Source organism: Prinia subflava, chromosome 8, assembly GCF_021018805.1.
Source record: "Prinia subflava isolate CZ2003 ecotype Zambia chromosome 8, Cam_Psub_1.2, whole genome shotgun sequence".
Classification (NCBI taxonomy): Eukaryota; Metazoa; Chordata; class Aves; order Passeriformes; family Cisticolidae; genus Prinia; species Prinia subflava.
The window spans coordinates 9,266,281-9,281,250 of record NC_086254.1 but is presented as its reverse complement, the minus strand read 5'-3'; the positions used below and the strand labels follow the sequence as shown (position 1 = coordinate 9,281,250).

The following is a 14,970-nucleotide window of genomic DNA, read 5'->3' as shown; positions in this document are numbered from 1 at the left end:
TGTGACACTTTGACAAGATCAAGTGTGAAGTGTCACATTTTGTCTGCCCAGCACTTGTTCCTAATTGACACTGATTGATGCTGATCAGTCCGAGTGGAGTCTGATGATCTTTATTAATGTGAACGTGGCTGCAGTGTGGGGTTCCTCAGGAACAGGGGAATTGTTGCATTCCAGGTGAAAAAAATGATGAGAGAAGTTGGGTCTGAAGTGTAAAAGTTATAATTTTATATAAATCCCAGATGCAGTCGAGCATGATGCTGTTCTGTGAGGAATTTGTACTGTTTAATAATAATAATTTATTGTATATAATAATAATAATTTACTGTATATAATAATACACAGTGCAGTGCATCAGGCAGAAACATTTGTTACAAACTCCACACCATTATCAGACAATTTTTAAATTGCTGGATTTTCCTGTCTTTATGACAGAGAAGATATCCATGTCTTTCTTTGTTTGTTTCTACCACTCATTTCATTTTAAAGTGTCTGGTCCTGGATTCAGTGTTTATGCAGAACTCCCACACACTTCATTATTCTGTAACTAGTCTGTGAGATTTTTTTTCCTCATGGGCACTTTTATTGAATTTAAAGCAAAAAAAAAACTTCAGGGTTTTTTTTGTTTTCCCCTATCTTTATGATGCTCATTGTAGGTAAGTTCTGAGGTATTAAGGACACATCAGAAGTCAAATATTTAGCCAAGTTATTTTATTTTTTTCTTGACAGGAAAATAAAATCTTTTACTTAAAAAAAACAAAAACAAAAACAAAGAAAAACTTTGTTATGGTTGTTGCCTGAGAATTAATTTTGGAAGTATTTAGCCAAGCAATGTTGTTTTGAAGGAGTGTTGTTCATAAAACAATATAGACATTTCCTTCCAAAATTGAAATAAAAGAAAGAAGATAATGGAAAAAAAAAGAGATCTTAGAGTCACATCTTAAAATAATTCTGCTGGCTGTTGGGATTTGTATTTGTTTCCAGGGGAAAAAAAATAATCTTTTGGCTCTTCATATACAACAAGGAAAGAAAAAAAAAAGAGACAAATTTTACTTCATAAATTTCTGATGAAGCTGTTTAATGTGATCATTATTTCTGCTACTCGCTGTCTGTGCTTTGATTCTTCTGCACAGGCCTAGGGGGAAAACCATGATAGATCTTGGGTTTTTAAGGCTTGTTCTGTGTGATTTAGAGGTTTTATGAACTTGTCCTCTGACCCTGACAATGGTAGGGAGCTATGAAAGCCTAAAGGACACTACAGGAGAGGGGCTGTAAAAATGATAACGTTTGTCTTGTCCAAACCCTGCTGCTCTAACATAAATAAGCCATCAGCTCCAGGAAAATAAGTTTTGTCTTGAACCTCTAGGAAGTTGGATATCCTCATTGTGTGTATTGCATTCATATTTTCATATCTGAAGTTTTTAAGTGCTGTTAAATTGTGTAATTTATTTCCAGTGCTGCAGTTTGCTTTCAGATCTATATTTATTTCCAGGAAAAAAAAGAAAATAACCTTTCTTTTGCGTTGTTAGATTTTCATGGTGCACAAATTTTTTTGAATAATTTTTTTCTTACTGAAACATCCCTCTGGCAAAAAGCTGATTAAAAATAAATTAATGCACTTTGTACATGGTCATTCCAGCCTGCCAGCACTGAACCTTCTCCTGTGAGGAGTGTCCTGGCTGCTCCCAGTCTTATCCTGTGCCTCCAGCTCTGCTTGCAGTGCAAATGTGAATTTTTGTGCAGATGGGAGCTGGTGGATCCTGATTTTGGCAGGGATCTTGGTGTGTTTTTGGGAGCCTGGCAGGGCTGTGACGCTGTGAGCTGGCAGAATTCCTGCAGGGAATGCCAGTGTGGATGGTTTGTACTGGCTGGGGATGCCTGGCTGGGTTTGGGGCAGAATCCAGGGAATTTTAGCACCTCTGAGAATCTCACTGAGCTCACGGTGGCTGCCCTGGGCTCAGGCAGACACTGCAGCAGGAGGAGCTGATCCCAAACCTGTGAGCTCCTCGTGCTGGGAATTTCTGGCATGGTTTTACTGTGCTGTGGAAAATCAGATTTTTGGGAGGGTCCCCTGAGCTGCATCCTCTGGCTGAGCTGGGGGGGTGCAGCTCCAGCCCCTCTGCTCTTTTAGGGTCACTGCCTGTTTTCAGTGGTTTTTTAAAGTTCCTGCTCTGTGGAATCACAATCAGGAATTTTGGAAAAGACCTGCAGGATCAAATCCAGCCTTTGACTGAATTCTGCCATTCCCATGAAACCAAATTGTCACATCTGCTCGTTTTTTGAATCCTGCCAGGGATGGTGACCCCACTTTCCTGTGGGGGAATTTCTCTTCCAGTGCTGAACCGCACTCAGTGAAAGGATTTTTCCCTGTTTTATCACCCCACTTTTCAGATTCCTGAAAATAAGAGTGGAATCAACAAACCCTTCGTGCTGGGATGAGATGCCTGGTTTGGGATGTTCACGGCTGTGCCCATCAGGCTCTCCAGCATTAAAAATTAAAAATTTCAAGTATTTTCTGTGCTAAAGGAACCCTTGGAAAGCCTTGAACCCCATTCAGCAGGGATTGGTGTGTGCTCACAAGGCTTCAGCCTTGTCACAACTGAGGGGAATTTCAGAAGCAGGGAGGAATTATTTTCTTATCATCAGTACCCTCCTAATAGAATATAAATATCAGGTCCATAAAAATTTCTGTCACCTGCAGAGCCTGACTAAGAATTTGGGTGTTGCAGTGAAAGATACATTTTTCAAGTAATAAAATATGCCTGTAAGATAAGATACAGTAAAAAAAAAAAACCCACAAAAACTGTTTTAAAAAGAGACAGAAAACGGAATACAACAATAAATCTAAGGCAGGCAAATACATCATTTTGGGGGAGAAATAAGCATTTTTTTTTGAGTGGGGAAGCTTTCTTTTTTTTAAATAAATGTGTCTAAAGTTTTGCAAATTAATGATCCAAGTACTTTTTCAGTTATTTCAAGCACAGCACACAGATTCTAAAGATGGACTGAGCTGCTCTGTGCATGTGTAAAATACAACAATTTCTGTGCCAGGAGGATGATGAAGGGACACATTTTGGACACAAACCAGGAGGAGTAACTATATTTTTCACTAATTTTTTATAATTTCTCCCATTTCAAAGGCTTTAAATATGAGAGGGAGCTCGATGTGTCTCAGTCACTGCCCTGTGCTGCCATGGCAGAGGGTGAAATGCAAACTCACCATTGAAAAAATCACACTTAAAGACCAAAGAACTCTCCCAATGTCATCCTGCAGGATTAAATCTGCAGGAAAAGCATTTTTAATAAACCTTGTGAATGTAGATATTGCAGTAAACTCTCATCCCCAGCAGTTGTTTATGTGATAGCTCCTACTTTCAAAATTGGTGCTACTTTAAGAAAATTTGAATTATGAGGTAATTAAATAAATGCAGAGGAATGCAGAATTATTGACATTGGCTGTCAGGAGATATTTGTAAAAGGAATAAAAATAATTATCGAGGTGCCCAAGTAACTTTGTGGTAAACCAAAATATGTTAACAAGGTCGTGTGCTTGTTTAAACTTCCTTCTAATGAAGTGTTAGCAAACTTTTCAGTTGGATGGAAGGACTATTTATTTGAATCCCTTAATTAGTTGAAATGGATAAACCTAAAGCTGTACAGATGTCCTCTTTTTCAGTAATTGGAATTAAATGTGTAAGACTTTATTGGCTTGGGTTTGAAAGAAAAATTATTTTCTTTCGACCTTTGTTTCTGTATTCTTAATTAATTCATCCACCGGGCCACCCACGTGCAGGCTGCAATAATGACCTTGCTCAAAAGTCACCATTTTTGGGGCAGAATGTAAATCTGTTCAACATCTAACAATTGGCTGACAGAGAGAGATGTGGCCAGTGAAAAATCCAAACCTCGATTCTGGGTGCGATCGATGGAATCTCACCGTGCAGCAGCTCATCCACAACTCAGGAATAGTGGAGAGAATATTTTCAAAACAACAAAATGAGATAACATGTTGATGTATATAAGTTTTAAAATGTGATCAGGGCTTTTTTTTTTTTTTTTTCCCTATTAACTTTTTATTGCATTAAGGAGGAATTTTCGGGGAAAAAGCAGAGCCTGCCGCAGTTTCCAAAGTTCATTTGCATTTGGTGAGGAGCTGGTAGCAACTGAAGCAAATCAAGATGCTTGTCAGGAGCAGGAATTGTGACATTTTGGTCTGAAGCAAAAAAAAAGCTCAAAGAGTGAAGCATATTCAAAATAAAACTTTAACTACAGACATAATTCCACTGGTCATTAACACCAGGGCTTTTGTTTTAGGAGCAGCTTTGGCAAAGGCCGAGCTGATGTCCTGATGCTCAAATATTTGGCCTCAATTTTCTTCCCTTTTTATATCTCCGTGTATTACAGAAGAATTCTTTTTATATATAAATATAAAAAGAGCAACAGGATTCCCTCAGAGCATAATACTGTCTGCCTCACTTTTATTAAAGGAGATCTGGTTTTTGTCAAGAAGACATTTTTGTCTCAGATAAATGGTTCAGGCTGAGCGCGAGGCTGGTTTGAGTTTATGCTGGATTCTATTAAAAGGAGTGCAGTAGTTAATGCCACAGATCTATCACTTTTAGCCCCTTTCCACTGAAGTTTGACCTTGGCTGTAACTTGGGGGAGGCTCTTTGTGAATCAAACTCCAGCTCCAGCTCTTTAAAGCATTGGGGATCTCAAGTGTACAGCAAATATTTGTTATACAATATTCATATTTATAATTATTGCCAAACCTATTTGTTTTTATGATGATGGGATTATTCTTTCCTTAATTGTATTAAGAGGAGGACCTGCTTGATTAGATTTGGGTCCATTTTTATTTGCGTTACTTTCATGTTTTATTTAAAAACATGTCTCCACTGGGATAAGTGGTGTAATTTGCCTTTAAAGATTAAAATAATTAAAGTCATAATTACGAGTGGCTTCTGTTCAGCAGTACTGAAAATACCATGGAGGAAGGAAAATATGGCACAGAGAAAACAGCTCAGGCTGCAGTTATCTCCTGCCCTCTATGCCAGCTCTGTTGGCTGTGCTTTGTCTCTTCTTTCAGGGTGAGATAAAGACAATTCCATGAATCCCTGATGAACTTCAGAGCTGCTTTGGCACAGCACCTCCAGCCACGGGCTCTTTGGCTGGGCAGCTTTGGAGAAAATCCTCCTGCAGCTCTTAAAAAATGTTTTTGGGCAGCAGGAGCAGCTGAGGGCTCGTTCACGAGGAGTCTTGGTAGAAAAGTCTCAGGGTTGGTCTCTTGTTGGAGCTCTGCAAGGAGGATCCTGCTGAAGCTCTGTGATCACCAGAGCAATGCTGAGATGTCAGGACTTTTCTCAATGAGAGACTTTGGAGGGTCTTTTAGCAGAGTGGTTAGAGGCTTCCACCTTGGAGGAGGAGAAAAATTGCAGCCTCGGGATTCCTGTGGGCACTGCACGCTCTGGGAGGGAGAAGGAGCTGCCTCCCTCGAGCTCCCTGACAGCCCTTGCGTGTGTTATTAGGGAAATTGTCCCTCTGGTTTGATTTCCAGGAAAAATTCCCAACTCTGCTGTTTTCAGGGGCATGAAACCCTCAGCTGGCTGGAGGAGCTGGAGGTGCTGGTTTGATGTTCCTAAAGCAGTGTTGTAGCAGCATCATCTGATTTCCTGAAATTCTGTAAGAGAGGGAGATCACGCTGACAGCAGGAGGGAAGCTGTGTGTTCCCACCTGAGGGACTCAGGGAAAGCAAACCCACTGTCTCTGGGGTTTGATCTGGTCTTCCACTTATTTGTCTTACATATGTGGGATCAAAATGCTGATTTATGTAAGGGTTAAATATTCCCTTTTCTTTCTAGGAAGTGATTTTGTTATTGGAAACCTCAAATGGAGCTTCCTGCACAGCACGGTGCAATGGGCTCCTGTGCAGTCAGCAATAATTCATGGAGCAAAACAGGAATATTTCTCTTTTTTCCCTAGTTTGAATAGGATAAATAAATAGGAGATCCAGGCATAAAGTGGAGAATCCTTTGTGGTTATTAGAGCAGATCTCGTGTCTCTGTGTCTGAGGGAATTCCCGAGGATTGTTGGTTCAGCTGCCATGCAGCTTCACTGTGACTGTGAACACCTTACAAACCAATCCCTGTGTCAGTAAATTGGGAATTTCCCTCTGGAGTGTTCTCCCTCTGATGGTGGCTGTGCTCTGTCCCCAGGTGCTGGTGAGCGAGGACTCGGACAGCGATGGCATCGTGGCCCATTTCCCTGCCCACGAGAAGCCCATCTGCTGCATGGCCTTCAACCCCAGCGGTAAGAACTCCTCTGCTTCTTGGCACAGACATCAGCAAGGCAGCAGATCCCATGGGAATGTGTTTGCAGGGATTGCTGGTCCCGCTGGTGACCTGCTCTGTGGAGTGTTGGATGTGGAATTTGTCTTTTCTGGAAATTTCACACTCTTTTACTGTGGTAGGAGGGAGGAGATTCAGTCCCTGCCTGTCGGGATCCTGCCAGCCAGGTGCACACACGTTGTGGTCCTCAGGTATCAGCACATGCATTAAATTGTAGTCCCCCATAAATACAGAGATAAAATGGTTTCGCTGGTTTTTAAAGTAAATTATTATTTGTTTGCTAATGAAGAGTTTGTGATCTTACCCTCTCTCCTGAGTGAAACCAACTAAAATCTGAAAAGGCTTTTAAGAAACTCCTCATAAGTACCTGTTTGAGTCCTTCCTCTTCATAAATGAACAGTCACTGTGGGCAGCAGGGACAGCTACAAACCTTGTGTATTAATTAATCTTATTAATCTGACAATTAGCATTTAATTATCTGTAGGTAAATGATGTTCTGGCTGGTTGCAGCAGCACTCAGGGAAATGGTCAGGGAATCAGCAGCTTCTTCTGCCTAAATTAACAATTTCCAAAATGCAGCAAATGCCATGAAGATCAGGAGGGTGAAGTCACATTTCAGAGAATAAAACTAAATGTGTGTCATTTATGTTTTCACTTTTGCTGACCAGTTGGTGTCATTCTGACACCCCATCTGTTGTGTCAGAACTCTTTAACAGTGCAGTGCAGTTCACTGGGAGTTTGTGACAGAAAAGCTGTATTCTCATCTGCCTGGCTTTTCTTGGAAGGGAATTTTTCATGGAGCTCTGTGCAGTGAACTGAGAATCCTCAATGCCAGAACACTCATTTTGCTTTGTGCTCTGGAAGAAGGATGAGACCTAGAGTGGAGCATTTCTAATTAAATGAAATAAATAAGTGCAATAAATACAGCTGCTTAAATTAGAATGGTATATAGATATTAATTAAATGCCTCCTTAAGAGAGTTTCTAGGATTGTGTAAATTTAAAGGGCAGCATAATGTTTATGCAAAACCAAATTGTTATTTTTCAAAAGGAAGGATATTTTTACAAATTGCTGGATACTTCTATTAAGATCAAATTCTTTGGTTTGCTCAGGTACTGGGATGACAATAATTTAGAGAGTGACACTTAGAGCTAATGGTGTTTAATGGCAGAACACTTGTTGAAGTGGTGTTATTTTTGGAGATGCTGTGTGCTGTGGGAGGTTTGCAGGAGGGATGGGGACAAACCAGCACAGAACTCTTCCCTCAGCTGCCTCCAGTGAGAGCAGCACTTAGCCCAGGATTCTGTGTTCTTTATTTAACATCAAGGCAGGATTCTGTTTGAAGCCAGGGCTGTAACATCATCCCAGCCCATTCTGCAGTGGTCTATTGGCAATCAGGCCGAGCTCATTACAGAGAACAAAACAAGAGGTGGCTTTTGATTCTGTCCTTGGCTGCTTGCTCTCAAACCCCACTTTCACTCCTAATTCCAGGCAGTGTCTGCGTGGCTGCACCAGAACACAGCGACTGCAGAGCTGTGCTGGGGAGGCTAACGGGGGGCACTGCTCTGATTCACTGAAAATTTGATTTTCTGGGGCTGGTAAACCCCTTAATTCCATCATATCTCAGTGCTGGAGCTGCACAGGTGCTCAGGTCTGAGTTTGGGAGGATCCCTTTATAGATTTTTACTGTGTTAAAAACGAGCAGAATCCTCCCTTCATTTGGGCAGATCAGGGGTATAAAGGCCTTTATGAACTGTGCTAATTAAAACCAACTTGTGTGTAAATGACCCACATCTCTCCATACTACAGGAATTGTTATTTGTGCTTTTGAGAGTAATTTTTAAGTCTGCTGGGCTGCAGCTTTATTTCACTCAATTGTCTTTACTTCACCACATTTAAAAGCGAATTATAGATGTTTTATTTGTGCTAAAGCTGAGTTGCTGAATACATTGCTGTCTACACTTGGGCAGGTTCTCCAGAGCCAGTGGAGTCTTTTCTTTAGCAGAGGGGAGGAAGGGCCAGACCCTCTGGGCTCCCCCAGGAAAGTGTGTTTAAGGCCTCAAGGATGCAATGTGGGAAAAGTGGAACATAAAAACCTGTAGAGATGTCATTTTCACAGTTTGTAGATGAAATAAAGTGTAGAGAAGTCAGCCCTACATTTTAGCTATGACCAATAATTCTGGAGCTTGGTGTTGGAGCGTTGGGTTTGGTGTTGGAGGACGCCGGGACAGCTTCATGTGGACTCTGCTGCTCCTCCTCTGGAGTTCCACTTCCCATGGGAGCCTGGAGTGATGCAGCCCAATAATGAATAATTTTGGAAGCTGGGCTGAGCTGCTGAGCCCACCAGAGCTGTGGTGGGATCCCCGTTCCTGTGGTGAGTGCAGAGCCTGACCTGGACACGGCCTCCTGGGCTCCAGGTGGGATTTCCACACAAACATCTCCATCCCTTGTATCTCACTGGGGAGTAAGGGAAGTGTAGAAGTTTTCATGTCTCCTCAAAGGTTGTTTAAATCATTCACTGCTGGTTTTGGAAGGTTTGTGCCTCGTTTCCCTGTCAGGCTGCACTGCCAAGAACTATATGTACAACAAACCCTGTGGGCAGCCAGGAAAGATGAGAATTATCCCCCGTTTGATTTTTGTAGAGCTTCTGCTTCAATTGCCAATTTGTAAAGGCCAGTAAGTAGCCTTAGAGCCTCTGAAAAGGACATTTTGTTACCTAAGCTTCCTGGTGGTCTTCTCCTGGGACAGCTTTTCCCAGTAAAAGCTTTTCTCTGCACTCAGATGCAGCACAGAGGGGTTTTCCAGCTGCAGGACTGGATTCTGGCTTCTCACCCTTCTGGAGGGAGCAAAAGACACAATATTTTTCAATAAAAGCCCTTTAAAACCCCTGCAAATACAATAATTAAAACATTTCTGTAGCTATAGTTAAATCCAGACTCAGTTTGGGAGTAGGACCAGCTTTTAAATCGAGGGAATGGTGCAGGTACATTCCAATTTTAGTGTCAGACAGGAAAGTTTTCACATCAGATTCTCAGTTAGTAAACAGCTAAAAAATGGTGCTGGTTTATAAATATCTGGAGATTTTTTTTTCTTTTAAGTGTGGTAAATAAATGATCTGCTTTCCAGAAGTGTTGCTCCTGCCAGCTTGGCAGCTGAGAGCTGTGAAGTGCAAGACATTGAAAATTTAAAATAATTACGCTTCCTTGGCTACAAAAGAGATTTTCCACCCATTAATAACGAGAAAATTAATGTTGGGCCAGCAGTAAAACAGATTAAAGTGTGTCCCCCTTGGGATGCCTGACTGCACCTTTAACAGACCTGAAATTGCTCTGATTATTTTAATGTTCTGTATTGAAACGTGACGGTGGCCTTGAGTTAATAGTTAAAGAGGGTGAAATTGGAACATCTCTGCACAAGTTTTTTCCCATTGATCAGAGAAAGTGGGCAGGAAAACACTCCTGGAGAGTAAAACAAGCTGTAATTATTTAATGACAGAATAATTCTTCCATTTTTCTGTTCATTTTCTTCTGGGTTTTGACTTGAATTATTGCCTTGGAAGACAAATATGTTGAAATTAAGTCAGTTTGATGAGATGCAGTTATAAATGTTGTGTCCCTGTGTCCCATGTCACAAAAGGAGGAATCCTTGATGATTGATGGCTTGATCAAGAATTGCATTTTGGGTTGGTTGTGAAGGAAGAGCTGTAGCCATGGATTGCTTTAGGAGTTATAAGAGTCATGGGGAGTTATTTATTCACAAAATAATATTTTATTTTGCTTCCCTTTCTTTTGACTTCTTGGGATTTTTAAAATATTTACATTAAATCTTTACGCGCCTGCGTTTGTTTTGTGGTGAATTTCGCTAAAATCAGAATTTCATTATTTAGTTAAGGTTTTTTGAGACTCAGTTTTGGAACTGTAGCACATGGTCCATTGGGGAGTACGCAGGGGCTGAGCAGCTCTGGTGTTTGGCTGTATTTTCACTTGCCTGGGAGGGGAATTAAGTGGGGATAAATAAAGCTGCTGTTCCTGATGCCTCAGAGAACCATATGAGCTTTGTCACATGAGTGGGATGCTCAGCCCCGGGAGCAGAGGTGGAACAGGAATCCTGTGCCATGAGCCTGTGGAAGGGGGGAATGCCAGGAGAAATCCCCATGGACTGAACCAGGAGCTGCTCTAGGTCACTGTGGCTCCCCTGAGCGCTCTGAGCCTGCAATTTGGGATCCTCCAAAGCTCAGTACCAGCCTTGTGTGGCATCCAAGGTCAGATTTCCAAACTGAAGTGAGAGAAGTTGATATTTTTAATCACTTTTTGGATAAGCTCATTTGTTGGTGCTGGACTGGTCTCTCCGTGGCTGGGCATGGAAGTGTGAGGGTTGCATTCCCAAATCCAGTCTGTCCATGGATCCACGTTTCCTCCACACTGATCTGTGATTTCATTCCCAGCACTTACACCCTTGGTGTTTTGAAAAGAAATGCACAGCTTGGAGGTGTGGAACCCTCCAGTGAGCGCTGGCAGAGTTTGGGGAGGTGAAAAACCCCTCTGAAAACCGAAGGGAAGCTCCTGGTGGAGCTCCAACCCGTACAGACCTCATTTATATGCACGCAATCAACAGCTCTGCAATTAGAGAGGTGTTATAAATAGGATGTGGTGGGGCTGCCCAGCTTTCCCAGCGCTCTCTAATTTGCCCCTGGGGCTGCCAGGAGCTGAGAACTCCGTGTGCCATCAGCAGCTCCAGGCTCGGGCCAGGCCGAGGGGAGGAAGCCTGAGATAAACACGGCGCAGCCTCAGCTCCCAATCGCGCCCGGCTTCCGCTTCCAGGCCCTATAATTAGAAGTCCTTCTTTTCCTTGTATTCCCAGTTGACGCAAATGCTTTTTGTGGCTTGGCACCTCATTTAGGGCGTGGGCTTAGTTTATGGCCAGGCCAGAGTCTGGTTTAGTCTTCTGATACTGCATAAATAGCTCTTAACCCGCAGTCTGCATCTGTACTAGTTTTTCCTTTTATGCATATATTCCTCGTGGTTTTGTTTCTATCCTGAAAGAAGCTGATTGTTTCCCCAAACAGAATGCAGGAAAAGTAGGAAGCTGTAAATTAGGGCAGGTAAAACAAAGCTTGCCTAATTATTTTTCCCTCATCTAGGATATCTGTTGCTTTGAAACTGGATTTTAATCATCTCTGTGGATTTAAAACAACCACACAGTAAAACAGTCATTAATTTAATCTGGCTGCACCCTCGTACTGTGGATAAGCAAAATCAGAATTTTCGCAATGAGATATATACGAAATAAAGTCTGGTTTACACATAAATTTCCACTGGGTCCTGTGTATGCAAGATTTCCAGTGGATTTCAGCTGTTATCTGTTAAACAGGGATTAATGCCAGTTAGAAAAATAAGCAGGAAATCCTCAAGAATTATTCACTTTTCATCTCTGATTATTCACCCATAAAGTCCCTCATAAGAGAAAACATTTGGACTGAACTTAGCACAGCTTTAACTTGTATTTCCGTCTAAACAACTTTTTGGGAAAACCGTCACGAGGCCTCTTAAGGAGCTTGAGCTGAAGTTTCCTGCACTTGGAAGTGAAAGTGAGGTAGGACCAGGATTCCAGTTCGTGTTTCTCTGCTGGGATTAGGAATTCCTGCTGGGATGCTGCAGGGAGATGGAGAGAGAAATGAAATGGCTGCGCTGTGATAATGGAAAACTGGGATTCTGCAGTGTGAAGTAATGAGAGCTGGAAAATCCCACCACAAACCCCAGCCCAGTGTTCTGAAACATGGGTGATTTATTGTTTGAATAACAGGAGCGAGGAAGAGATTTCAAAATGCTGTTTTATAAATACACGTTCTTTCCCATCTGTGGTGTTGTGCTTGGGACCTCTGTGTTGATACAAGTCCTGCCAGAAGATATTTGTACTTCAAATGCAAATGTGGGTGTGAAAGGTCCTCCTTCAACTTACTGAAAAAGAGCCTCTAATACAAGTGAAGGGCCTGTTTTCCCTGGGTTTTCATCTAATAAATGCATTTATTCCAAATGGGACAGGCAGCAGGAGTTTAGATTAGACATAAATTGCCAAATCAGATACCACCCATCTTTCTATTTTTAAGTCAATTCCTTTGCAGCCACAAACGTATTATCTTTCACCTCTGTACTCCTTCAAGTTAGCAAAAGCAGAGGAAAGAAACCCCAAACCAAACCCAGAAAAGCCAAAGGCAAAGCACACATGGAGTTAAGAGCATCATCTGGAAGTGCTCAGAGCTGCAGGTAGGCAAATGAACGTCACGGCTGTGGCCATTGGGATCTGAGGTGTCACCCAAGGAACGAGCAGGGACCCCATGGCTTCTGGGAGCCCGTGTGCCACAGCTTTTGGTGTCTGTGCCCAGAGTGAGCCCTGCCGTGCCTGAAGACAGCACTGTGGGGTTGGGCAGGAGCCTGTGGGCAGCAGGGGTGAGGCCTCCTGCGGCTCTCGCCAGCACTGGGCACCAGATCCCGCTGGGCTGAACACCCACGTGTTGCCCGGAACGCAATAATCAACAACACGGGGGCAGAGTCTTCAGTGAAAGCTGCTCCCCACCGAGAAAAGAGGGCCCAGCCTGTTTATTCTTTTCCTTTTATAATTTTGTGGGTCTGGGAGCACATTGGCTCCTGGGGTTACTACCCCTTCACCCCACTGGCTATGCCAGCTGTCAACCAACGTTGTTTTCAGGTTGGAAATATGTAAGCAAAGGGCAGTGAACAAAAACAAGAAGGGTTGTTTATGTTCCAAAGTGTGAGAAAGTGAAAGACTGACCCTTAATATCGCAACAGTAGCTAAAGAACTGACTCCATCTTACAAGCAAGTAGAAGGCTTTAAAAAATCTCAGAAAAACCAGGGCAACACCCATGGACATCGCAGGACGGTGATCCTGGTGTTCTCACTGGCTCAGAATCATTACACGGCCTTTTGCCTCCAGCTCCAGACAGATTTTTGGTGGATTTAGGGTTTTTTACCATCTTCTGTGCACTGTGCCGTGCCCTGGGATCCACATGAAGAACGCTCCGCTGGGATCTCTGGGTGCACTCAGCTCTGAGTCTGTATTTATAAGAGACTTCTCAAGCCTTGGGGGAAGAAAAAATATCTGTTTGCAGAGCTTGTGTGCTCAGTATTCGGAGAAGTCTTATGGATCCATCCCCTCCAGCTTCTCCAAAGGTCCATTCCATCGAGAATAAGAGCATACAAGGACCCAAACCACCCTCCTCGTCTGTATAAAGCTGTCTAATGCATGAGGAGAGACAAACATGGCAATAGAGAAGATAAATTCTTCCTGGGTTGAATTAGATCTTTTGGAATATCCTCGCTCCAGTAACAGCAGCAGCCTAATTCCAGCACACAAACCCCTCTTTGCTTCCAGCTTTCTCTGCTGGAAATGCTATATATTATTGAGGACCGCACACTTCACTAGAAGGGAAGTGTAGTTTGTGATGTTGCAGAACAGAATTAATGCAAATTGTGTGCATAATCCCACACGAAAGGCTTGGCTGCCTTGCACCGGAGCAACTTGAGCTGTATTTCCTATCAACACAGTCACTACAAATCAAGGAAATTGCCAGTTAAGCCAACATTAACATCCAGCCCAACCTCAGCTCACATGCCTTACCGCCCAAACATAATACCCCAGCGCTCTCCCGGATTTCTCAGCTCCATAACAAACTCCCTTTCATTTCTAACACTCGGGCCCGGAGGAACAGCCGGGAACAGTAAAAGTGTGTCTGCTGGAGGGAATCTTGCTGAGCTCAGATGTGAGATGGTGCGTTTGTGCGAGCTGCAGGAAATGCCTGGGTGCAGCGTGGGTGGCCTGGCCGGGCCGGGCCCTGCCAGCCTCGGTGGTCAAGCTGAGGGGAAGCTTGCAGGCAGTTTTGTCTCCGAGAGCAATTTGGATTTTGTACCTTGCTGCTGGTGGGCCTCAGCCTGTTGGAATTGCCTGTTTGCCTCCCCAGGATCCTTCCCTCAGAGGTTTTGGAGAAGCTGAGGTGGTGCCACGCAGGCTCTGAGGGTGCTGCGGTGCCCTGGGTGAGGTTTCAGGACCCTGAAAAGGTTTTGCCCACAGGACCAAATCTTTGGCCTCTGAAATGTTTCTGTCGGAGCCTAAAGAACCCAATCTCTTGGATTGCCAAGGAGAGAAAACACTCAGGACACCAATCCTTTCCCACTGCAGTGGTCCTGTGTCTCTGAATTTTATCAGATATTAGCTGTGCTGCTCAGCTCTCCGGTCACATCGAGGCTGTCCTACAGAAGAGTAAATTGTATTTCTGTTGTGTATAAATAAAACCTTCACTTTTGAAACAGGGAGGAGGCAACAGCCTCACAAGGACTGCGCCTCTGACATGTCTGAAGCTGCTCTTGTTTATGCCAACCAATCTAGTGATGAAATGTCCTGTAGAAAAGCTAATCACACCTAATTTTTACTCTGCTGCTTGGCACACTTTATACAGTTTAATACTAAAATTTTCCAAGTGTCATAGGGTAGGAAATCAGTGGTAACGTGTGAGAGGTTTCAAATATGTGCTGTTGGTATCTGGGGAAGCAGAGGAACAGCAATCCCTGGTATCACCTGTAAATAAATGAAGGCAATGGACACTCATTTATG

At 43.0% G+C, this 14,970-nt stretch overlaps 1 protein-coding gene across 7 annotated transcripts in view; it reads left to right on the top strand.

The window, feature by feature from the left end:
- Positions 1-14,970, top strand: part of BCAS3 (BCAS3 microtubule associated cell migration factor) — a 300,416-nt gene that overhangs the window by 54,611 nt on the left and 230,835 nt on the right. For all 7 annotated transcript variants that reach the window (XM_063402849.1, XM_063402852.1, XM_063402848.1 and 4 more), the window contains exon 13: positions 6,213-6,306. In XM_063402849.1, coding sequence (XP_063258919.1) covers positions 6,213-6,306 — 94 coding nt within the window. The remainder of the gene's footprint in view (positions 1-6,212; positions 6,307-14,970) is intronic.